The sequence below is a fragment of the Protobothrops mucrosquamatus genome, unplaced genomic scaffold (assembly GCF_001527695.2).
Source record: "Protobothrops mucrosquamatus isolate PMUCROS unplaced genomic scaffold, P.Mucros_1.0 scaffold13, whole genome shotgun sequence".
Taxonomy (NCBI): domain Eukaryota; kingdom Metazoa; phylum Chordata; class Lepidosauria; order Squamata; family Viperidae; genus Protobothrops; species Protobothrops mucrosquamatus.
The window spans coordinates 1,122,110-1,149,319 of record NW_015386400.1 but is presented as its reverse complement, the minus strand read 5'-3'; the positions used below and the strand labels follow the sequence as shown (position 1 = coordinate 1,149,319).

General features: G+C 35.1%; 1 protein-coding gene across 1 annotated transcript; it reads right to left on the bottom strand.

The window, feature by feature from the left end:
* Positions 1–1,977: 1,977 nt before the first annotated feature.
* ACBD5 (acyl-CoA binding domain containing 5) lies at positions 1,978–25,446 on the bottom strand. The gene is made up of 13 exons (XM_015810648.1): positions 24,873–25,446; positions 24,013–24,182; positions 21,514–21,634; positions 20,961–21,033; positions 18,545–18,656; positions 13,954–14,070; positions 11,601–11,819; positions 10,253–10,356; positions 8,981–9,242; positions 8,340–8,539; positions 7,175–7,216; positions 5,941–6,050; positions 1,978–2,591 (listed from the first exon to the last, which is right to left on the bottom strand). The coding sequence occupies exons 2-13, from the start codon at positions 24,101–24,103 to the stop codon at positions 2,579–2,581; spliced, it is 1,464 nt and encodes a 487-aa protein (XP_015666134.1). The 5' UTR covers positions 24,104–24,182; positions 24,873–25,446; the 3' UTR covers positions 1,978–2,578.
* Positions 25,447–27,210: the final 1,764 nt, after the last annotated feature.

Here is a 27,210-nt window from a genome sequence, read left to right as displayed (position 1 = left end):
AGCTGGCCTATGATACAAACTGGTATATAATTATTATTTTGTGGGTGTGGGTGTGCTTTTGTCAACATTTTATCCCAGCAATTGACCGGACAGGCTACTGTATTTTTCTTGGCAAGATTTTTTTGGAAGTGACTGGCTCAAGGTCACCCAGCTTGCTTCGTGGCCTAAGGAAGGATTAGAATTCAGTCCACAAGTGTATAATCTGTGCGTTAATCACTTCACCAAAACTGACTCTTACAATTACATAAGACCATTAACAAATCTTAGGGTAATATACTCCTATCATTCCTTTATTTTAAATGTTATTTTACAATAGATTAAAATGATTTATCTTAAAATTTAATTGTAAAAACATGTTCTATGTAATACAGCAGAAGTGTTTGACTTCTGCAATTACAGTATTTGTATATAATAGATATAAAATTGATTTTCAAATTTTGAGACCTTACATTAGAGCAGAATGTTTTCCCACTAGTTTCATCAATTACAGTATAGAACATCATTATCTGGAAACATATCAGCTTTAGTTCATTTTCTTTTTCACCATAATCAGGAGACAATCACTTTAAACTGTATTTTAAAACAGCTGAATATCATATCAACCAAAAAACTTAACCTTTATTGTTTGCTTTCAGTCTATCTTTCTAATTGTATTTAGAAAACTACTACCAGCTGTTATATCCTAATATAAATCTGATCAATAGGCAAAAATGTAATATGATAATGCTACAATGATCATAAAGCAATTTAGAGCAAAAAAAGACTATGAAAGCATTAAAACAGGAAAAGTTAAAAGTTTACAGGAAAACTTTACTGTAACAGTTAAACATTTTGCTTACCTGTTAACAGTAAAAAGGGATGTTCTGGATTCAGCAAGACGCAAACATAACAGAAACAGCCAGCTGTGGCTTCATAGAATATTCGTATCTATACAGGCTGATTGAATTTATAATCAACTGTTGCAGGAAGGCAGGAGTATGTGGTCAAAAGAATGGCCAGTGGTGTGATCCAAATTCTGCCTAAACTTCAATCACACTTACATGGTTGCCACCTTGACTTTTCTGACCATATTCTGCAGATGCACCTGCACAAAGATCTATCTAGTTTGAAGCATTTACAGTACCTTTCCTCAAAGTGACACTCAAAACTTGCTAAATCTGCAACTGTAGCAGACTTAGCAATGACTATAGCTGAAAGATTTACTGTTTTATAAATTTGAGAGGACTTATCTGGTCAAAGAGCTCAAACTTCAGGGGGTGTTTTAACCCTGATGAACATTCAGTCATGAGAACACAGCACCTAGTTTTTGAATAAAAATGGAATCAAATTTAGGGTTCCTGGGTTTGCTTAAATCCCCTGGCAGGGGTGGGTGGGAAGTACCTCCTGTGGCCGTTCTGATGTTGAAAATAGTCGAAAGGAGTTGTATATGCTCTTAACAAGGCATATTACATTTTTTTTTTTAAAAAAAAAAAGTGAGTCTGCCTGCAAGTATCATAGTCTTATTCATTTCGATAGATTTCTTCCAGTGTTGGATACAGTACAATAAATTATCCAGTTCTGATTAGTCAGTGGGAGTAACTTAACAGCAGGGTTGTTTGCATAGCTTTAGATAAGGTATTGCTGTTACCGGTAACACCCTTTCCCACTGGCATCCATTTACAAAGTATTTCTTTACAAATGCACAATAGCATCATAGGGCAAGTTTTTAGTATACAAAACCTATGACTAAGTGTTGGTTAAATTGGATTTTTTTAAATAAAGACAGTACTTGCCTCTTTATTCAATATAAGTGTTTATAACTTGCCTCAAGTTGCACTGAATTTAGTATCTTCAGGGCTGTTTTTATTCTTTATCACGCATTCTTTCCAATGAACTATTTTGAATCCATCATGCTATTTGAGACTCCGTTGGGTGTACATCTCAGTGTATTCTTACACTGAGATGTATGGCTATGCATAGTTTTGTGGCTTTTAAAAATATATAATTTTGGTGGCACCTGTGAAAGCAAAATCAACAGCCTCAAGCATTTACTTTTCTTTATTAAAAAGTTATCACATATAGTAACAGTTAGAAATTAGACTTATTACTCTTAAATGCAATCGTAATTCTGCTTACTTCAGCCTTTGGGGAGGGGGTGTACTGTTTACTCAATCTATTGCATGTCTAACCAAAATGCTGGCATTATAAAACAAATTATACAGCTACAGTACCATGGAATTTTGGGACTCGGGATACATGCTTTCAAGGATTTTTCTTCTCCTTTCTAAAGACTTTTTTTCCCCCAGTAGGAACTGAAAACTAAGACATTATACAAACTGTTCATCAGGAAGGTATTGTCATAATAATTGTAGTTCATATGATTGCTTAGGACAGTTGTATTTGTTCTATTAGAAATATAGTAAAGATGTCTCATTCAAGTATAGAATCTTCAGTAGTGCAAAAAGAAAAAGAAAAAATGTAAAGGAAAAAGACAAGGATGTTTTAATTATTCCAGAGCTTATAGTTCCTGCGTTAATTATGGTATTTTTCAAAATCTTCCCATCCCAGTAGTTCTTATGTAAAATCAGGAATGGAAGGCTCAGTTCGGTTTTCTGAAAGAGAGAGATAGGGCAGTGATTACCAACTTCATGCATGCATTTCTACTGAAATTCAGGAATATATACTGTAGTTCTTCCAATGAGATTATTCCTCAATATTCATGCAAGGTGCCCCTTTTATTTCTCTTTTATTTGTAAATAAGAGAGCTAGACATTTGGTATTATTTATAGTCTGGACTTTAACATGTACGGACAGAATTAATAAAGTTAAATGTTATATGTAAAGTTCAATTTATGCATTTTAATTTTCAAACAGAAAATATTTCTTTGCAACAAAATTTCTGTTGCTGAAGCTCTTAAATATTTAACAAAGCTCTCAGGTTCATGTATATTCTTCTTCTGTACCTTCAGGTAGTCCTTGACTTACAACCATACTAGAGCCTGCCCATTACAGTCATAAGTCGTGAACAGTCCTAAAATGGGTCACCTACATGACCAACCCAATTTTATGACTTTTTTGTGGTGGAAAAATGAACGCAGCAATTGTTAAAGTGACTGCGGCAGTCCTTAAGTGAATCAATTGATAGCTATGGAGCATTTTTGCTGAAAACTAGACGTAAATGGCAGGTTTTGACAAAAATGTTGTAAAGTACAGTCATGTGCCTGTAGGACACTGCAAACAGCTGTAAATGTGGAGCAACTGCCAAGGCCTAAGATGTGGTCACATGAGTGGGGGGAGCAGCCACTGTAACTTCAGAACCAGGCTGTAAATATCCCCAGGGAGGTGTATCATAACGTCAATTATTAAGCAAACAATCATAAGTCGAGGACCTATATGTTCATTTGGGAAGCTTTGATTATTATTTTTAATTGTATAAATATATGAATTGGGAAAGAAGATACTATGTTAAAAAGGTGAATTGCTCTTTTAAATTCCCAATCAACCTCACAAATGTTCCTTGAGTATTATAAAATAGTAGCTTTTGCTTTGTCTCAACCACTGGATACACAAACAAAAAACTGCATTCAGATTAATGTAGTTGGAAATCAGCCAATATGTCTGAATTTTTCTCCCCCTGCTTCCCTAAAAAGACTGATGGATACTAGATAATTCTGCATTTTCTTTGATTATAAAGTAATTTCAAATATGTATCTGTAAGAATACCCTTTTCTTCATGCAGCAAAACAAGAATTCTACGCTCTTGTGAAAATCCTTCCACATTGCTGGTGATTATAATCTGCCAAAATCAAAAACAGAAAACCAACCAGCACCCAGAGGTCTGATAAGGATTTGTTATTTTTCACTTCTAAGTAACTGATCTAATAACACATAACAAAAATATTTTTGAAGCTTTGTTCCTATTTTAGACACCTTTATGGACTCATACTGAAGGGCCTGGCTGGATGGAAGGGTAGTAAGCTGAACAGCGAAAAAGAATTCAGAAAGAGGGGGGGAAAGCCTATTGCTCCATTGCTCAATAACAATAATATTCACAACTGAGAAAGTTGCATATCAGGAATGGCAAGTAGAGCTAAATCTTGTAACTCTTGCCCTACTTACACTGGAAACCCTCTGCAAATTCTGTGCTATTCCATTCTACAGAATAACAGAATTGGAAGGGATTTTGGAAGTCTTCTAGTCCAACTCCCTACTCAATCAGGAGACCTTATACTATTCCAGACAAATGGCTATCCAATCTTTTCTTTAAAACTTCCAGTGTTGGAACACCTACAATTTCTGGAGGCAACCCATTCCATGATTATTCTCACTGTCAGGAAATTTCTCCTTAGTTCTAGGTTGGAACTCTCTTTAATAAGTTTCCATCCATTGTTTCTTATCCCGCCCTCAGGAGCTTTGGAGAATAGATTGATCCCCTCTTCATTCTGATAGCCCATCAAATATTGGAAGCCTGTTATCGTATCATCCCTAGTTCTTGTCAGACTTGTCAGTGATATTAATATGTCATGTTAAATCAGTACTATTCCTCTGCTGATGTAGCCTAGAACTGCATTGGCTTTTTTGGCTGCTGCAGCACATTGCTGACTCATACTTAACTGGTTATCCACTAGAACTCCCAGGTTCTTCCAACAGTTACTGCTGTGGAGCCACATGCCACCTATTCTATCCCTGTGCATTTCGTTTTTCTTGCCCAAATGAAAAATCATATTTTACTTGCCATCAGATTCGATTTTGTTGGACAGGCTCAGTATTCTAGTCTGTTAAGATCCTTCTGGATCTTGAGTTTGTCTTCTAAAATATTGCTTATTTCTTCAGCTTGGTGTGGCCTGCAAACCTGATGAGTTTCCCTTCTATCCCCTTTTTCAAATCATTTATTAAGGTGTTGAAGATATTGGGCCCCTAGGGATACCCTACTGCATGCTTCCTTCCCTGTAATTGTAGTTCCATTGAGTACTACCTGTTGATTGAAATTTTGCCCTTTTAAAACAGACACATATAAAAAAGTTCAATGCTTTGGTCCCAAAGTTGGATCTTGACTTTTTTTTTTTAACACAACTCAGGCAATTGCTCTTGTTCCTAATCAGGTTTTATGGAGAGAATACCCTTGAAGATTTTCTTCACTGATTGATCTGTGGCATAACATTGCTGAATAAATAAAAAAAGAAATAAAAAGAAAAGAAAAATTTGGAATAAACAGATTGATGTGTTAAGAATGTAGAAACTTTTACAGGATTGTGTTGATGACAGATCAGTATGCAACTTTCTTCCAGGAATACCAGGAGGTAGGTTAGATTCAAAGACCAAGCTAATATAGCCCAGAGTCACCCTGTGATCCTCTGTAGTAGAAAATAGATTAGAAATTATTTCAGATCAGTCCTAACCAGCACTTCAACTATACACAATGCTTTCCATTACCAGTATTCATTAAAATGTTTGTTAATGTGACCTATAAAATCTGCAGATAGATTACATCTATAATACGCAGATAGATTACATCTCACTATTTTAGATACATTTATTTATGCTTTATTTCCACCTTTGTAACTTGTCTCCTATTCTGGATATGTCCAACGAAAGAAGCATACAAAAAAACAATGTAATGAAACTCGAAGATTATTCAACTTGGAAAACCCTGCCCATTCTCCATGTACTTCTTGCAGAAGAAGACTTAAGATGTTGCTATTAGATGGCCCAATTCAATCTTAGCTAAGTGGTGCCTGGTGTTTTCCAGTATAATACTGTCTGATTGACTGGAATTAATCTTTTAAGATTTGTGAAAGCATATTTCTCCCAGACCTAAATGCCAAGCTTTTGTATACAAAACATGCATTACTGTGAAAGAATTTCTTATTTTCATTCCCAAGATTCGGGAATAAGAATTAAGTTGCTCCTAAAGGTTCAGACATAACGTGTATATAACTCCAATCCATACTTTTGTCTTACCTTCTTCTTCTTTGAAGATATAAATGCACCAGCCATTGGGCAACAAAGGGCCATAAAACAGCAAAGGCTAAAGCACCAGGAGAAATCTCAAAGGGCCACCACGATGGTTTCTGAATGGCATACAAAATTCATGTTCACCAATAAATATTAAAGCAGCATCTGCTATAAAAATTCCAACATTAAATATTAAAATGTCCCTAGTAAAACCACCTATATAACTCAAAAATCATAAATAAGATGCCTATCAACTATTTAAAAACACCACCAAGATGACCATCACCTCCCAAGATTTTGGAATAATTGTTGTGCTGAAAAAAACTTAAGGATTACTGTATAAGTTTGCAACCATAATTGGTTCACGTTATCACTAGTGAACACTGTTCTCCTAGACTTCATCGTTATTCTGAAGAGATTTTTTAATATTATATGTACACAGTAAAATTATACTTAATATAAAACTATAGAAATTGTCCTGCAATTTGAGTATTTTCTCTGTAAGAACATCAACATTCAGAAACATTTAAAGATGTTTAAAGATGTCAGCAACTGCCAACGTAGCAACACAAATTTGTTTCTTATCATACATTAAAAAGTTTAATATGGTGTTTTTGTTTCATTTATTTTTGTTGGCCATTTTGGCTGAACGCTGACATGCAATCTTTGTACATATAGTTCCTGACTTCCAACTATTTATTCATTGATGGTTCAAAGTTATGACAGCCTCAGAAAAAGTAACTTATGGCCTATCCTCAAACATTATGACTTTCATACCAACCCTTGTTGACAAGTGATCACAATTTGGCTGCTTGGCAATCATCTTGCATTTATAACAATTGCAAAGTCCTGTAGTCACATGATTGCAATTTGCATTCTTCCCAGCTGGCTTTTGATAAGTAAAGTCAATTGAGAAAGCCAGATTCACTTAATGACCATGATAAAAATATCCCCCAAATCAGGTCGTTACTTGATGACTCATTAATGACATCATTGCTTAGGGTCCAAAATTCCAGTCCCAGTTATGATCATAAGCTGTGAACTACCTCTAATTAGGTGAAATAATAAACACATTTGTCTTCTCAAATAGTTAAAATAGCATTTAAAATGTTTTTTGGAATAGATTCTTAGATATTGTGGTGCAATAAAACCCTTCCATTCTAACCTGTACAATTTAAGAAAATTACAATAAAGATCAAAACTGATTTATATGTATATTAAGAAGTAAATTAAAATCTACCTTAACAGGTGCCTCAGGCTGATTATTTGAATGTAGTGTTGCCTACAAACACAAACCAAATAGAACAAAGTATTTAAAAACATGTTTCAAATTAAAACTTTATATCATGGCATATCTTTTGGGATCTGTCCAGGTAGAGTTTCTGCTCACATTTATTAAAAAATATGGCATATAAGAATTTAGCTTAAGTAATAGCTAATTGCCTCCTTATGTGAACTTCACTGTTCTCTCTTTGTCTCTATTACATTCCAGAATGTTTTTCCATCTTTCCTTTTCTAATTGGTCTGGACCTTACAGATAGTTCTGTAACAAAATAAACTATAAGAACATTATTTTCACTTTGATTAAATAGTTTAAATACTGCAATTCATAAAAGAATTAGAATAGTAAATAGTAAAAAAAACCCTGTTTTTCAAAAATGTCTTCTGTCTCTATTTTCCTTTTGCTGGAGTATGTGGATATAGGTGGGAAGTGGAGTCCCTCAAAGGCAAAAATTTTCTCCACTAAATAGTTTAGCTAATAAGCTAATAAGCTTCTAAAATTTAAGAAAGCTAGATAACCCATGTCATGTTGGGTTTTAGAAGTATTTCTTTTCCTAAACAGAGAAACAGAATGGATCGAGGGCCAAAAAGTAGTTGTAGCAGAAGCAACTTCCTACCGGCTTGATTGTCCTCTGGCAGCCAATGATGGGTCTAGTCTACCCAATCCCCCGAGGGCTAAGATGGGGCCAGTGTACTAAATCTGCAGGCAGTAGTCCATCAGCATGGCAGCACTGAAGCAGCTACAGATTTGCTAAATTTCAATCTCACATGAATGATGTTCCTGAATTTTGAACACATTGTGTAAGCCCATTTGAGGTATCTCGATTCAAAAATTGTCCTATGAAGCACTGTTTTGCCCAATTGATGGTCACAGTCAAAGACACATTTAGTAATCAACTAGACAATCCATGACCCATTGTTCCAGAGACATTTCCTTACCAGATTCAATAATAGCAGGGCTTCTAATGTATTGCCTTCATTGGAAAACTTCTTAAAAATTCAGGGAGATATTCAGAGATATACTTGCCTTGAAAATATCCCATATTGAACTGTACGGTATTGTATAGATAGATAAATAGACAGACAGACTTCCTTGGATACTTATCCACATACATTACATTTACCTGTGAAGTTGTGAGTGTCTCAAGTGCATGCAATCTCTGAAGAATATTCTGCATATCTTCTTGCAATCGTATGAGTACAATTGCGATCTGTTCATTGAGGGTGCTCCGTGGTCCTCTGTCTGAACCCCATCGTTCTCCATCTCCTCCACTGCCCATCTGTCCACCTTGGGCACCATCTCCTAAAGGATACATTCTGTGTCCTAAATTAAGGGAAAAATACTTTTAGAAGAAAAGTAAATGAATCAGAGCTACATATATTTTCAAAAAGACTTAATGGTGCTTGTACGTTGTGCAAAGTCAGACGCCTCTCTGCTTTCCATAAAGTAGGCTAACTTTTTCCAATTCTCCAGTAAAATGTGAAAAAAGATGTCACTACTTTAAAAGGATTCTTAAAGCAGTGCCATTTTTTAGACTTGCACAGAAAATTAATAAAGATGTGGCTGCTTTAATAAATAGCAGAGAGTACCAAAGCTCTATCCCGAATCATTTTCAAAGTGTGCCAGCCGTTAATATGTATTATATATAAATATAATTTATGCATCAACCATGCACAAAACCATTATTATAAGAAATGTTAAGAATGACTTTAAATATGCCTCATTTATGCAAGAGTTCCAACAAAATAAGTATTCCAATAATACCTCTTCCCCTTCGAGCTCCATAGAAGTCAACCTTTTCACCATTTTTCTTCTCTTTTTGAGGGCCTCCATCATTTGCTTTGGCATCTTCACCGCCACACTTGACTTCACCCTTTCCTTCAAGTGCAGCTTCCTTTATACTTTCTGCTTTGTGGTTTCCAAGTTCAAGAAAACCAGAAGTTTCTATAACATTATTATGATCTACTTCTGAGAAAGTTAATGGATGTCTGGAAATTTCCTTGACTGATGAGCTGATTTCTGGGATCTATATGTTTACAAGAGCAAAAGGCACTATTTATTTATCAAATTTATATAGCTGCCCATCTTACCCAAGGAGTCTCTGCTGCATAACAAACAGGTGGAATCACATGTAAAAACCACAGATTAAAAAAATGTAAAAAGTCATATTAACAATATATATTATAAAAATAGATACAAACCCTAGCTGAAGAGGGGATAAAAATAACCAGCCCAGCAGTGGAGAGATCTAAGCATTTCACTGGTTCTTTGGGAGCCCCAGGTGGGCTTAATAACATTATCAGATCTTGAGAGCCTTATGATAGATTTATCAAAAGTAATGGAACTAATCTAATTTTTGAGAGAAGAACGTTCCATGAGTCAGGTGTCATGGCAGAAAAGTTGTGCAATCATGTGATCAAAATTCAGGCACTCAGCAATCTGCATATATTTACAACAGTTGCGGCATTACTGGGTCATGTGATTGCTATTTGCAACCTTCCCAGCCAGCTTCCAACAAGCAAAGCCAATTGGAAAAATTGGATTCACTTAATAACCATATGGTTCATTTAACAACTTCAGTGACTTACTGAACAATTATGGCAAAAAATGTCATGAAATCCAGTGTGATTCACTTAACAATTGCTTTGCTTAGCAATGGAAAAGCAATTGTGGTGGTAAATCAAGAACTATCTGTATCTCTCTCATTGTAAGGTGACCTTAATTATCAGCCTCTCCCTTACTCTTTGATTTTAATTAAATGCAGGTTAAATGCGAAGCTGCATAGATGAAAACTATTACTTTTTTTAAACTAACATTATGCTTCAGAAAGATGCAAAAGCTATCCAGGCTCTTGGGAAAGTTTTATTATTGTTTATTAGAAACTGAAACTGATATATATCAGACCTGAATTCTTTGACCAGATGGACAATATAAGATAGTTACTGTTTACAGTCAAAAAATCATTTTGTGTATTTGTAGAATGATTATTATGTAAAGATTTTTTTATATTACAACATAACAGATTGCAAAATTTACCTCCTCTTGTCCAAATTGCTCCATTGAATCACAGTATATTTCACTATCTGAATCACTTGTCAAGAGTTGAATTCCAGACACTTCAGTGGTGTCTTCATTTTGACCTGTGTATACATGACCAAATACTTAGCAACAGTAGTGACTTAATACTTAAATATCAAAATAAAATTATCTAATCAAACATCAGAATTAGCATTTTTAACTTAGCAATTTGTAAAAGCTGAATGGTTTGCAAAAGAGCAGCTAGACAGAATCTTCCTTTGCAATGATAGTTCACAATAAAACAGTGCTGTTATATATTTTTATATCTGTGTGGATATGTTTGTGTGTGTGTGTGTATGCAAAATCAAAGGTAGAAAAGTTAATCTCTAAAAGATTTTTCACTCTCTACATGAGAGGAAAACAAATTGCACATTTTAAATATACAATTCTTAATTATGTTAGCCCAATCTTTTTCTTTGTACATGCAAGGCTTATGTATTTTCTAAATGGATAAATACCTAAGATATGCTCCCTCAGTCTTAGTCAATCTGGCCAATCTGGTCTGGGTGTGTAACCATAATCAGATTGGCTGGGAGTATGCTAGATTGAGAAATTGAACGACATCTTGAAAAAGACTTTATTCCAAAGGCAAGAAAAATCTGGGTTGGCCCATGCCATCACAAAAAGCCATGCTCAATTTGAGAGCATCTTTACCTTTATTCTATCTGAAGCTACGCTCCCAATTTCATTGTTTGCACATACACACTTGTCATAATTTAGATTCATTTTGCCATATCTATCGATACACACTATACAATGTTCCATATATAAATGCCAGTCTACTTTTGTACCTCCTTTTCTTCCGTAAGTGTTGACATTGTTGAAAGGGCAAAAAAATTAAGGGCTACCTGAAGCACTTTTACAGTATTTCTTTAACATAGGGTTGTATATAATATCTATAAATAAGTGTGTTTGCAGAAAAAAATATTCAACAAAAAGCTGACCGTCTTTTGGATGATAAAATTTAAGGAGGTTCCATTATTTGCCCATTATTTAAGCGGATAGAAGAGTAAGTAGGAAATATTAATTTTCCCACTCAAGCAGGAAAACAAACAATCAGAAATTAGGACTACTTGGTTGCAGTAAAAGGAAATAGGTGTTTATGGTATTGTGGCATGTCTATATGAAAGGCTATTTAAATTAATTCTTCATTTAAACTGGGCACCAACCCACTGTTTATTCTTCTATGTGCATCAGTGCTTGAAAACAAACCAAGCAGCCCCAACAGGAAATGTTTATTAAAAAATTATCCACACTGGCAAACATGAATGTGGATTTGGATAACAAAAGCACCTAAAGACCATACCTTGATGAATAGAATCCGAGTTAGGGATGACTGGTAACTCAAGGCACTTTTCACTTTTCTTTATTTCATCATCCACGCTGATGCCATTCAGGTTAGATTTGGTCTGTATGCCATTGCTCATGTCAATGTCAGAAACAGCATTACAACTGCCATTAACAACCACATCATCTAAGTCCTTATCAGGGGATGAATTTTGTTTCATATCTTCTTCTGAAAGTCCTAAGTATATAAATTTACAAAAAGAACCTCATTATAACATACTGTATTTTTACAAATGGAGGTAGTCTTTGACTTATGACCACAATTGACCCCAAACTTTCTGTTGCTAAGCAAAACAATTGTTAAGTGAATTTTGCCCCATTTTACGATCTTTTGTACCACAATTGTTAAGTGAATCACTGAAGTTGTTAAGTTGGTAACATGGCTGTTAGCTGAGTCTGGCTTATCCATTGACTTTGTTTGTTAGAAGGTCGCAAAAGGGGATCACATGACCCTGGGACACAGTGACCATCATAAATATGAGTCAATTGCCAAGTGTTTGAATTTTGATCATGTGACCATGGAGACACTGCAATGGTCATAAGTGTGAAAAATGTTCATAAATCACTTGTTTCAGTGCCATTGTAACTTTGAATGGTCACTAAACAAACTGTTGCAAATCAAGGACTACCAGTGCATTTTTAATTGTTGACCAATACATACAGTATTTATGAACTAAATATTTCACAAATTAATCTAAATGATCATTGATAATAAAAGTGCTTAAAACAGCTTGTTCTTTAAAAATGTATCAATCTACTATTTATATTACATCTAACAACATACATGCCACCAATTTTTCCAGACAGTCAAGGCAACATACATAGCAACTTTTTTCCATTTCTCCCACAACAACTTTAAATGTTGGGTTAAGAGACCATGAGAACTATCCAAATTGGCTCTAAACTTCCATGGCTGACCCATGGGTTTGATTTTTCCTAATAACTTGCTGTCTACACATTTTCATTTGGTACAGGAAAACTGAAATTTTAATTGCCATTAGAAAAAAAAGTGGTTACACTATACACTTATCTGGGAACAGAATCTTTGTAATTAGGTGCAACTGAATTCCAAGAATCCAACTACCCAAGTATAGAATTACAGGATTTACTTAGAAGCATTAAAATATTTCTCAATTGCCATGGCATAGAATCAGCTTACTTGAAGAATCATCTTGTCCCAATTACTTCAAACTGTTCCACCGGTTAGGCAGGAAGGGTGTGTTACCGACTCCTTTGGTTAAATAATTTTGACTGGTGGCATCTAGGAAGAGAGCTGCTCTACTCTATGGAAAAACTTGCATTCAGAGGTGACATTGGTCCCCACTTTTATGGCCTTCTGGAACAGCATGAAGATGGCTCTGCCAACTGGCACGAGGATTGAAGAGTAGCATGCAACTCCAGGTCTAGTGGGTGGCTTGAAAATGATCCTTCCACCTTTTAACTGTTTCTAAATTTGTTTTTATTTGTGTTATGGTGTTTTCTTATGGTTTTATGATTTTTACCTATAAACCATCCAGAGACAGTGAGAGGGGCAATGTCTAAATTTGATGTAAATAAATCGTTCTTTCATTTTCAATACATTATAATGTATTGATATTCAAGCTACATAGCCCAATTCTATAACTGCTTATTTGAAAAATGCTTTTTTATGTGCAATGAGATTAACTCATAAATAAGTGACAAAGAATAACATTCTGAATTATTCATTTATTCAATTCATTGTCCCTGCACTTTTATTTGCAATATTTCAGAAGCATTTGCCATTATCTCCTTCCTAGCTGAGAGAAAAAAGCTGACTTCGTGCCTAAAGCGGAATTAGAACCCACAGTGTCCTGGTTTTAGGTTTATAACTTTTAACAAATAGGCTCTCTTTCAGAAGTTAAGGGCTGAGAATTATCAAATGGGTTCATGTAGCTTATTTTCACTGGATAATAAACCCAAACTAATTCTTTATAATACTGGACTTATTTTATATATATTACATATTATAGGTAGAAACTGCACTTCACATGGAGATGAACTTCTGGAATCCTTGACATTGTTTAATCAAAGGAATTCAGAGACCACCAACTTAGCCACTTCAGATCAGCTGGACAGACACTATGGAAGACAGAAGGTCTCTCAAAAAACTAGGACCTACAAGTTAAAATATTGAAAATCTAATATAAATAAGAATCATGCTTTCTCATTATTGTTAGGAGAACACAATTATTTCCTAACAAGGTTTGCCAATTTTTGTTGTTGTTGTCCTGAGAAGCAGCTTTATCAAAAATCTGTGAAAAGGTATATGCTATTTAGAAATAAATATGTACCTTTATCAATCTGCTGGACAACTCTCAATTCTTCCTGTTGTGCTTCTTCCTCCGATTCTGCTCCACTGTTGTCGTTTTCTGATTTTCCATTCATAGTTGGCACAGCTTTGTGAGGATCTATTAAGATAAATTTTATTTACCTAAAAACTGTGGCTGTAAAATAATTATTTAGGTACCTAATTTTTAAGGTCGCACGATTGCTCAGTTGTTAAAGGTGCTAAGCTTGCTAGCTAGAAAGCTCACAGCCTGGGTTCAGGACCCGAATGCTGCGCAACAGGGTGATTTCTCATTCCTTGCCCCAGCTCTTGCCCACCTAGAAAGCACACAAATGTAAGTAGAGAAATAGGTACCACATCGGTGGGAAGCTAACAGCATTCCGTGCACCTTGGTGTAAAGCCATACTGGCTCCGTGACCATGGAAGCATCTTTGGGTAATGGTGGCTCCCTCAGCTAAGAAATGGAGATGAGCATCACAGGAAACCAAACTTTATCTAATTTTAATTTGGAATAATGAAAGTCACTTTTCCTTCCTCTTCAAGTCTACATTCTGTGAAATATCAAGAGGGGAATTCTATATTAACAGCGGCTATATAAAAATCTTTTTATCAGTATTATTCTAACTTGCACATAGGACATAACATTCCCTTGGAAATGGTAGCCGATTATTTAAAAACACAAAATTTACTAAAGTCTATGGAGAATCAAAGACAGATTATGAACGGATCTATAACAATAAGGGAAGTTTCTGAAGCTAACCACATTGTCATTAAGTGAATCCAGAATATCCAATGGATGTTTTTAGCATTTTCGTCACAAATTGTGGTCATGTGACTGCAAGATGCTGCAACCAGTTCTAAATGCGAACTGTCAAATGCTCAAAATGCTATCCCATGATTGTAGGTGTGTATATGGCAATTGTAACTTTGAGAACTGGCGGTAAATAGCTTTTTTTGAGGTCCATCATAACTTTGAACAATCATTAAGTGACCAATCATTAAATGAGGATTATCTGTATATAGTTCTCTATCGTTTCATTCATTACTATATAATATAATGGGATTTATTTCTACTACTGACTTTAGTACAATTTGTGCAGGGCTGTTATACAAACCAGAGTCACTGTTTACAAAGTGGCAAATTTTCAACTTTGTAGCATAACTTGAACATCTACTGTACTATGCCTGTGTAAATTACACCTTGGATCTTGTGCAACATGCTTTGCTATCTGTTTTTTTCAGAATTCAAAAGAATTTCAGGATAATTAAGGGGTGGATTAGCTGATAATATTTTGTACCTTAAATATCAGAGCGAAAATTGTTATAATGCCTTGGGCTCCTAAAAAAAAGGGTGAAATGTGACTGTATCAATCAATGTCATGCCTTCCCAAATACGTTAGCAATTTTTATAGATATATCTATTGGAATCAACCCTGATGTAATGGGTAAAATTTGCTCAGGTTTTTTTCCTTAGTGTCTTCTCTGATAAAATAATTAGCACAATATTTCACTTTTCTTCTTCTTGTCTAATGTGATAAAATGTGAGCAATGAAATGAAAATTACATTTTCACAAGTAGATGCAGAAGGCCACTACTCTATACAACTGCAGAAAAATTAATTTAATTTGAAGCAAAATCTGAGCATATAATGTATATAATACCAATAAAAATAATATAACTGTGGTTGATATTATATATATATATATATATAATATATAATTGTTATAATATATATAATAATTATATATAATATATATAATTGTTCTGCCTGGTCCCATTCTTTTTTAAACTATCATTGTCCAATCTATAAATTCTCGATGATCAATTTCAAGTGATCCATTAAGCAGGAAAAAGGGGAAAAGGCTTAATCTAGGCTGAGCACTGAACTATAATTATTGAAAAACACATCATCATTTATTGACCTTTTTCTCTATTAGTACCATTGCTATAGCAGTCAAATTTTTATTTGTGCAGCTTTTCAAAGCAGTAACACCAAAACCAGGAACTCTTGTGCTAAAAAATAAGGATTAATTTAATATGGCATAAATGTGTATTTTTAATTAAAGTGTACTTCATCAGAAGCTGTAAAATAATATTTCATGCCTCTGATGAAATAGTCACACTAAAATTGATACCATTAAAACTTATGGCAGTGTTTCTCAACCTCACAACTTTAAGAGGGGCAGACTTCAACTCCTAGAATTCACCACAGCCAGCCATGCGGTGAGTTGAAATCTACACATTTTAATGCTGACATGGTTGAGAAATATTATGTTATATAAATTAAGCCCTTTTAAGATGCCCTAAGACTTTTCATTATATTTGTAACATTATTACTTTCTGTCAAGCAAAGAAACCAAATCATGCCTTACTTACTCCATATTGGAAAGTTTAACTATCTCTGTAAGAATTTCGTTACTGCTGAATATATCTCAGGAACAAAATAGATACCCTATTATGGAGTCATAAAAGCATTTGGAGTAGACCAAATATACAATACCATTATTTGGCAGTCATGTTTTTCCCCAAAATATTCTATTTACATTCAGAGGCAAGTGCTAAATTTCATACCAGGTATCCATATATAACATTTCACATAGCTAGGTTTTTTTTGCTATTTGATAACAAAAAAATTAGCATATTACAGACTTTTTTTTTCAAGAAGCTAAATAAGGCTACTTATTTTTAAAGAACAGGTTCTAGCTGTACATACTGATTTTTTTACAGGAAATGATCAGACAGCAAAATACTACTTTGGCTAAGGGAATTGTTTAAAAAAATTTTTTAATTTAACAACTGCTTTGCAAATGATCTGCTCAATTTATTTAGCATAGTTTGGCAGAGTAAAAGAGAATAGTGTTCTTAAAAGTAAATAAGACCAAAGTCTCTTTGACTTTTTTGGCCATGATTCGTTCATATCACTATAATACTGATAAATCAAGACCTATTTTCTGTATGTGTGTCTGTATGTATGTCTGTGTATCCTCAGGTAATGTAACTACAAATGCAAATTAGGAGAAAAGTATAAGAGAATATCTTAATTAAAGGCCTGAATTTACAGATTTTATTTGACCTACTATCTGACTAACTAGCATTGACCTTATGCACTACAAAAGTGGCACTGTGTTAGTATTTATATTTATACAAAGAATATAGCTAATGTCTCTTCCACATTTTTCTCATTGTATTGCTTAGAAATATAGCACCCAGACATTGCATAGCAAAGAGACATCACCTCCCCACATTCTGCCACACCAGCCCTCAAAAAGGAGATGAGAGGCAGTAAAAACTCATAACCTGAGCATCAAAAGTGGCTGCTTTTATAGAACCAGTTCAGTTAATAACTAGCTATTCAGTTAAGTTTTAACCTTCCATTGTTTTTTTAAATTGTGCAAACCCAGCTTGTTTGATTGGTTTGTGAGCCAACATCTTCCCCAAACCTACAAAATGAAATATTTAATCAAACTAAATATGTTATGTAAAATCCCACTCACCTGAGGCATGATAAGAAGATTGCTATTATTTTTTTTGTCATCATATGCAAAATATAACTAGCTATTAATAATAGAATCTGTAATCCTGTATTTCAGTTCATATTAAGTATCTTTTCAAATATTACATTTTTTGAAGGAAAAAAAAGATTTAATGGATGCATATATTTTTAGACCATGGGTACTCAAGTTTTTGGCTTGCTTGGGCCACACTGAATGAGGAGGAATTGTCTTGGACTGCATATAAAATATATTATTGTTAAAAATTTACAACCTTGTGGGGCTGCATTACTAGCTGTCCAAAGCCACATGTGACCTGCAGGCCACAGGTTGGACATGGCTGGTTTAGACATTATGAAAAAAAGGACTAGCCAAGATAAGGCAGAACAAAGCACATTTCCATGGAAGTTATGTCATGATAATAGAAATAAATGCATTTTCACAGGCATTATTAACCGTCTTATTTTTTGGATATTTATAATTTTATATAGTAGGATTGCAAAAATCTAAACAACCACTAGGTGGAAGATCAGAAAAATCTAAATTTTTGCTGCCATTTAGGGTAATTCCAGAACTTTGCAACTCAGTATGGTAACCCTACTATATGCATCTTTTTTCAATATTCAGTGGAATTTATTCTAAAACAAGTAACCAATAATCTTCAGTTAGCAACAGCAATTGGGAGTGCAATTTCCAACATTGAGGACCATATAGTAAAGCACAATGTCATGTGAACTAGCCACTTAGTGACTAAAATTTCAGCATTTCTGATTGCCGTTGTTAAGCAGTTCATGTGGATTATTAAGTAAGGACACCCACTGGTTACTATTTGATTTTATTTATAGGAAATTGTCAAAGAAGGTCACAAATGGTGATCATGTGAAGATGGGGATGCTGCAAATGCTAGAATTTTGAGGACCATTCATTATCATTGCTAGTTCAAAAGATTGCTCAATGAATCGTTGCTAATCAGTACCACAAAAAAGCTTTTAACATTATTTTAAATCACTGGTAGTACAAGCCAGACAAACAGCATTAAAATATAGTGTAATTTAAAATTAAGCAATTTATAGCTAATAGGTAAGAGTTGTTTTGTATTCCCACCTGTGATTAGATCAGATCCTTTATTTTTTTTATCCTCTACAATTTCATAAAATGGGCCTAAAACATGTAGCAGTTCCTCAACTTTGTCTGTCACTGGCATTGTTTCAAGAATCTGGAGAAACACAAAACATATATGAACCACATACCTTTCAGTGGTAAGTTTGACAATCACTGTGATGCTTTGCTCTGAACCAGTTCCACAAGAAGAATCTCTATAGATTTAACTGCAACCTCAAACAGATTTGGATTATAGCCAACAGTTATCAAAACTAAATTAGAAAACGTTACAATATTTGCATTAATCAATTTTATCTACGATTTGCTTTTAGAAGAGTTCCCAATATTTCTAAGATGTTGGCCTATTTGTGGTGGAATCTCCAGCTAGAGTGGGAGGAGGAGAAGACTGGCTAGCTTAAAGTCTTTGCACAGCAGGAAGCCACATGGACCTGACCACCACCAGAATCCATGAAACTCTTATCCAGCTACTGGCAAGATTCTTGTAAATAGACACGCAACAATAAAGAGGCAACCCAAACAACACTCATGGTACTACTCTGGTTCTTTCTATCTGACTTTTTTGTTACTTTCTTGCTTAAGAGAATACACTAACAGTAGTAATTAAAACACAGTAGTAGTGTTTTAATTATAGCAAAACATCAATTTACTGTACCTTAAAGACATAGTCTTTGCATGCAATGGATTACACTATTGTTTACATCATTTGGCTGTGGCTTCTAATTTTGTTTAATAAATATTACTTATCTGATTTTTTTTGTTTATTTTGAGCTTCTCTAAATAGTTTGTCCCTGACTAGGATGAAACCTAACAGATATCCATTGTTCATGAATGTCCAGTAAATCAGAGATTACATTTCCATGTTATTTTTCTTTATTGATATAAGGACATCATTACATAAATAATCTAAATTGACGTAATTGATGTAACCTGTTCTGGCTACACAAATGTCAGCAATTGCTATATTTCAAAAACAATCCCCTATACAGAAAAGTAGCTTGACTATCTTTTTTCTTCCTGTTCTATACAGGTGGTCCACTTATCTCTCCCATCAAACTTTGTTTTTGTAACCATCAGATTTCACAGAGCAAACTTTCTTCTCAGTTTGTTAAAACAAAGTTTTACTACAAAGTAGGATCCACTAACTTGAAAGACTCTATTGACCATCAATATAGATATATGGTAAATGTGAATACACATAACAAAAACACACAAATATATGAGGAATATCTTGTTTTGAAGGTGGTACTAAATGATATATCAAGATGTGTTAATTCACTAACAGTTATTCACAATTCCTGTACAAACCTAAGTTACTCAATTATATAGCTACTTGTCATTCCATGTTTTCTGCATATATTTGCCCTTCTATAGCTGGGCAATCATTAGAAACAAAACAGGTTTAGCTAGAAAATTAAGGATTTATCAGCTTCTAGTCTTGTAGTCATATGAATTCACACTCCCTTTCAATATATTAATATCTACTGAAAAGGGTATATATTTAGAATTTAGTGATACTTCCTTATTCAATTTAAAAAAATTGGAAAATGCTGCATTTCTATCCAAGTGGAATCAGACATACCAAAAATTCTGCAGAAGACATAAGATTTGATAAGCCACCAAAATGGAAACTGTAATGAGAGTCTTACATATTTTTAGATTTTCATCAGACATTTTCAAGCCACCCAGAAATACATTTCATTCAACAAAAAAATTGATGATCTTTAAACACAAATTTAAAATGGCATACATTTAATTTTATTTTGCTGTAAAAAACTAATTCCACCTCCAGCAATCCAGGGAAGGCTGTTTGCCTCAGTTTTAAAAAAAAACACTATACCCAATTTGGTGAGGTGAAGACATAAAAGAGCTAACAACAACATAGATCCCTAGATAACACACATATGTACTCATACCTACTATTTACTCACTACTCTCTCTTCTCAACTCTTCCCCACTGCTACTACTCCTACTACAGCTATCAGTACTCGTTGTGGGTACTGCTAGAAAAAAATATCTTTCTGGCTGCTTGCTTGCTTACTTACATCATCTTCTCCCTCCCTCACACTCAGTTGTTTTACAACTCAGCTTTTGTAATCAACTTTGCTGGGCTGACGCTGGAGAGAGGACTTAAAGAGAAGGAGAGAAGGCATCACAGGTACAGGCAATTTTCTGGAGAGTCTGCTCTCACACACATAAACTTCCATAATGGGTTATACTAGGGTTTATCACTTTTTTTATGGCAGCAATTTTCCTAATACTCTCAATATGAAGGCAGCTAGCTCTAAGATTAATGTCCATTAAGTAAGTTACAGAAATTTCTTCTGAAATGTAGTTTAAAAAAACCTAATTTCTGTAAAATGTATATATATTCTATCTGGGTATATAAAACAGCTCTTACCTTTTTCATTTCTTCAACATATGCAATCATAGCATCTTCTTTGGGCATTGTGCCCAATGAACTCCATGCATCCCTACAATGAATGTCACAGGGAGAACATCTTCAAAATACTGCCCTACTTTACTATGATGTAATAATATCTTCAATAATTAATATGTGAGCTTTATGTGTGTTTATTGCCTAAGGAACTGCATTTTTTTTTCAGTACAGAATCACATTGTTGTTAGCTCAATTTTTTTTAAAAAGGCAAAAAAGTGATCAAGCTCTATTTCAAATAGCACATACATTCATATTTTTGCAATAAAGTTTTTGTCCCTCAAAAAGTAGCCATAATAAGCAAAAATGTGAAAGATTTCTATGATCTCCAGAGTTTTCTGGATCAGATTTTCAAATACATTTTCAGAACTATGTGGAGATAGCAAGGACTGAATTTGAATTTGAGCAAAGGATGTGCTTTATTCCCAAGACAAATACTTTCCATACAAGGTGGGGGGGAGGAATAGACAAGGCATCACTACAAAGATTAAAAACATCTTTGTTGTATAATATTTACCATTTATATCTACCAATAGGATCCCAAAATCCAGGTCTTGGACTATTACAAGGTCCTTGAGTTGCTTGCTTATAAAAGCTATAGAATTTCAGCATCATTTCATTTGTTGGCTGGAAAGAACCTATGGGGAAAGATTTTTAGAGTGAAAAATAGTGACATAATAGCTTTAACACAGTGATTCTAGGTTATTGTAAACTCAAAATAGGCAATCATTTATGGGAATTTAAAAATGGTTTTATTCCCACTAGTTTCAACTCAAAGATCAGTTATCTTGCCTGTTTATTTTGACTTTAAACTCTGAGGAGATCTAATGATGAAACTACCTTTGCACAAATAGAAAAAAAACCCAATCAATATGAATATTCAGGCAATGGTATCAACACTATTTTCCATTTCTTTCATTAGAAAAAGTAAACTGTCCAGACAAGTATAAAAAAGGATGAGTGCTGCTATGTCTCATATTAGATTTGAAGTGGAATCCATAGGTAAAAGCTATATTCTAGTAATAAACAAAACACCATAAAAATTCAAAGCACATTTTACTAAAAAATGACAATTATTCTACTAACGATAAATCAGATTGTTCTTATCCCTATGACATAATAATGCTGAATCCCCAACTGTCTTTACCCTTTAGGCAGGTTAGCTGTTTTAGACCTATCTTTGACTATATGCAAAATTATGGCAAAATGGGCCAGTAAAACAGATTTTAAAAGTCCAAAGTCTTTATTCAAACCTCCCCAAATCTATTCCATTTATTTTATTAAGCTACCGTGTTCTCAATATCTTAGAAATGGAATTTATCATATTTATCTTGCTTACGACAGATGTACCATATATTGATAAAATACTTCCCATTTTACATTTATAGTTCCAAGAATTACTTGTAAAAACAATTTGACATATATATTGAAAAATGAGCTTTTGATTCCAAAACATGGCTTTACTTAACAAGAAAACCCAACCAAACAATATTACTATGAAGGAATAAATGATGGTTCTTCTAAATAAAGAAACACAGAAATAAAGTGGAGGCGTTATTTTCACAGCTAAAATCTTGTTTAGACAATTGCACAACTGGCAAGTGGTTGATTAATAAACAAAACTGAAGGAATGGAAACAAAATTTTGTACTTGATCTATTATTTCTTAAAATACTTTTTTAAAAATTCTACAAATTATGTTTAGTGGTGTGAATTCCTATGCTGTTCCAGCAGTTTCAGGAAAGGGTTGAGTAGAAAAGCAAGAAACTTGAAAACATATTGTTACACTCATAAGCCATTGCCTACACAAAATCTAATGAAAAGAAACAATGTATTCCTAACCTTAGTCTAGACATATGGGGTGCTAGCCAAAAAAGAATTAATTGAAATGTAAATCATTTAATTGTCAAAGAAATTGTAAAAATTAAGGCAATTTTAGATTCTGAAGAGTTGTTCTCATTCACGGTTAACCATTTTACATTCTACAGATATTCCAAACACTTTCTGCCTTCACCACCAACCACATTGTCTTCCCCACTGAACTTTTTTCTGAATTTCTAACCATTTTGTTTGAGGGAAGAATTCCTGAAGCTTAGCTTATAATTTTAAGATGATTGAATAAAAACGTTTTTTCAGTATAGGGAGGCCACACTTACAGGGATTTGTGCAGGAAAAGGATTTAGGACTTAGGTGAGGAGGCAGAGAAAAAAATGTTCTAACAAATCTATTCAGGTTAGTGAGAAATGAAAACACCCTGGAAGATATATATGGAATTGCTCCAACCAACTTGCTCGGACTGAAGAAGCTACTTGAATAAGCAGCGAAAGATTTGTATGAACGGGAAAAGTCCAGTTGCCAAAACTCAATTTCCAGACATTTTTTCAGTACAGAGTTAAGATTTTTATGTTATGATTAATGCAAGTCCCTACTCAGCCTGGAGACATACATTGTAGTAAGTACACAAAGTTGGTGGCACCTAACTCTAGAATGGACAATTTTCCAGCACTGTGTAAAAATGTGATTAGGGTGATTTTAATCATTAATGCAAGTCAATGCATATATGGGAATTTGTATGGCATATGCTGAATCATAAGTGAACCACCTTGACTTGATTGACTGCATACACTTAAGGTAAAACATGGCTGACTGATTTGTAAGCCAGAGCGCTGTGTGAATCCAGCCTCAAAGAGAGATATTTGGTGATTTTCTATCTAGAGTGAGCAGTCTACCTTGGATATTCCAGATCTAACATAAAACTTCCTCAAGTTGTTCTTGACCACTTTGGCAATCCCACCTAAGCAGTTTGGTGTAGCCTTTCACTTCCCAGTCACCATGTCGTTTGAAGGGAGTCTGACCAGATCCAGCTCTGCTTAGCTTTGATACTACTCAAGGGTGACTAGTTATTGGCATCATTTATTGCAAAAAATCAGGAAAAAAGCGGACTCATCCATGTTTTGCAATTCCACCCCCCCCCCCACTTGCTCCGGGTCTACCTCCATCGTTTTCCTTCTACTTACCATTTTTGGGCAGGCTCTGGATCACCTTCACGGCCGCTTCGAAACGAGTCTTATGCACCGAGCTGTCGCCGCCGCTCTCCGTCTCTGCCATGGCCGGACTCCTGCTTCAGCCGAGTAGAATCGCGCCGCCACCGCTTTCCTAGTCGGCTGTGGGCCCCGAGGCCGAGGCACTTCGGGATCATCCGGCAAAGAGCAGGGGAAGGCGAAGGCCGAGGGGAAACGGAGAAGAGCAGTCCGCTTAAGTCAAGCCGGCTTCTCACGTCCTTTGCCCACCACCGCCCTCGGTTCTCCGTTTGGTCTTTTCTCGGCAGTACCTGCATTCCCCCAGCTCTCCCAAGACCCATGCTCCTGCTGGTCTACACAGCTGACGGTCGTCGGAAATCAACAGAAGACAATCTCGTCCTATTCCTGCACCATCCTGTATACCTAACTTCTGCAACTATCCCTACTCCTTACTTACCTTCTCTTTTCTATCTCTACTTGTATCTTTGCATATTAAAAAAAAAACTTTTCCCACACATCGAAGTCATTCAATCCAATCGTACTCAGGTTTGTTTAGAAGCTCCACTGACGTCTAAGGGGCTTTTCTCTCTGAAATTGCAGATAGGGGACTGCAGCTGTGCAGGTTATACAGACGACCCGTAGGCAATATAGATTTTAAAAAATGAACCTTTCCGACATGTAAACAGCACGCGCGTTTAGCTTTACTATCGGTACCCTTCTGATTCGGGACTTGTAACTTAAATTCAATTCCCAAACTCACGGGAAAGAAAGTTACCTAGGAAAGTTCAATTCAACCTTTGAGTAGTCACCATAGCATAAAAGCAGTAATAAAAGTTGATTATAGGCGAAATACTTACAGCATTGGGTGAGCTTCTCTGTAAAGCCTCTTTAGTTTCTTTTTTTTTTTTCAGCCCACCAACATTCTCCAAATTTCAATACGTTCTACTTTTCTTACCCACACTCCTGACTGAAACCAAAAACCTCAACGTAACCCTTATTCACCACTCCTCCGCATCATCAAGAATTTCATTCCACATAATTAATATTAACAATCTCGCGATGCAAACCTAACCAATCGATTTCCCAGGGCGGCTTGCATACCGGGCAGAGAGCTGTGTTCCCTTATCCTCACCGAACTGAACGCTCCCAAGTTTTCTCCTCCGCCTTCCTTTATTCCACGAGCGTTTATTCACCTATTACTATTATCAGGCACAGCTGGAGGGGCAATCTCTCTGCCAGATTGCCGACTCTACCTGTCCACTTGCAAGCAGATGGCAGTTTTAAGGCCAAATTGCAGTAAAATGTCCTTCCTCCAACTTTCAAGACTAAAACGTCATCCTCGGAAGGCCGAAGGCTTGGCGGCGTCAAGCAATAGCTAAGCTTCCATCCGATTTCCAATATTAAAGGACTGCTAATCGTATCAAGAGGCGACTTTTCCTACCTTGGGATGACAGGCTCCTCCAACCTTTGCCCACGGTTCAAAAGATCTTCTGTTATTGTCTTCCAACAGTAGCCTTCGACTCATTCTTGTCCCGCCTCCTAAAGAGAATTCTGGGTAATGTAGTCCACTTACTAGCACTTCCTGTTGCTGACATCCTGCCTACCGAAGAAATCTTTTTTTTTATAGATCAAAGTACTTTTTTCCCCCAGTCTGTGGATCTTTTATTCCCGGGTAATGAACTTTAGATGCTTATATGTATTAGGAAATGTAATGACTGATGCATCTTAACTTTGGGCACGTAGTGCATTTCATTGCAATGCTCCTCTGTGGTGTAATTTATTTAATATTGTTCCCTGGAAATTATAATGAAAGCAGCAACTGCTTTGTGTTTCCTTTTTTATCTTAAGCTTCTTTACGAATACAAACCACTCATAGTTACTATTCACTGAAGCAAAATTTAAATATACTTAATAAATTCTGAGTGACTGAAATTTAAAAATCTTAGCCAGCCCATATTGCTTTCCTTATTTTCCCTTAAAACCACCTATTTGGCACAGCAGATCCAACATCATGGAAATTCTCCCATTATTTTCTAGCAATAAAAATAAAAGCAGCAGCCCTGGCCAATTGGGAAAGATCATGAAACAACGAATAGTGGCACAACTTGCGTAGGAGATGCTAAGCAAATTTCAAGGCGTTTTGAAAGAACAACCTGGAAGATTATTATCCAGAAAACATCCTGGACATGTCAATACAGTAAACAGAACCTGAATTCACCTTGAAAGTTTCTTTAATCTTCCAATCATAATGTGCAACTTTTCATAGTTGCTGCCAGAAGAACTATGTCAGCCTGACCTCTAAAACATGGTTCAGCTTGGGTGGAAGAAAGCACTGTAGATAGTTTTTGGCCCACAAGAAAAAATTCACTCTTTAAAAGCCACTGGATATGAGTTAATGTAGAAATTCGTATATAATAGACAGCCAGTTTGACATAGTATTGACTTAGATACTGACTTAGAAACCAGGAGACTCTGAGTTCTAATCTTCCCTTAGGCATGATAGCTGATTGGGTGACTTTGGGCCGGTCACTCTCTCATCCCAACCCACCTCACAGGCTTGTTGTTATGGGCAAAATAGAAGGAGGAAATAGCATTATGTAAGTTCACTACTTTGATTTACAGGTAGTCCTCAATTTATGACCATAACTGAGTCCAAAATTTCTGTTGTTAAATAAAGACAGTTGATAAGTGAATTTTGTCCCATTTTATGATCTTCTTGCCTTTACTTAACATTTGTTAAATAAATCACTGCAGTTGTTAAATTAGTAACACAGTTGTTAAGTCAGTCTGGCTTCCCCATTGACATTGCTTGTCAGAAGGCTACAAAAGGTGATCACATGACCCCAGGACACCACAATAGTCATAAATATGAGACTGTTGCCAAGCGTTCAAATTTTCACCATGTGATCATGGGGATGCTGCAACAGTCATAAGTGTAAAAAATGGTTATAATTCACATTTTTCAGTGTGGTTGCAACTTTGAATGGTCACTAAATGAATGGCTGCAAGACGATGATTACCTGTACTTATAAAAGTAATAAAGGTGGGATTAAAAAAAAACCTAATAAATAGAAATAAAATCAGATATATTTTTTTTTGCTTCCAAAGTACACGACAAAAAATATCTGCAGACGTCAGCACAGATTTTTTTAAAAAAAAATCACAATTTTTAAATAATAGCATAAAAGTTTACTG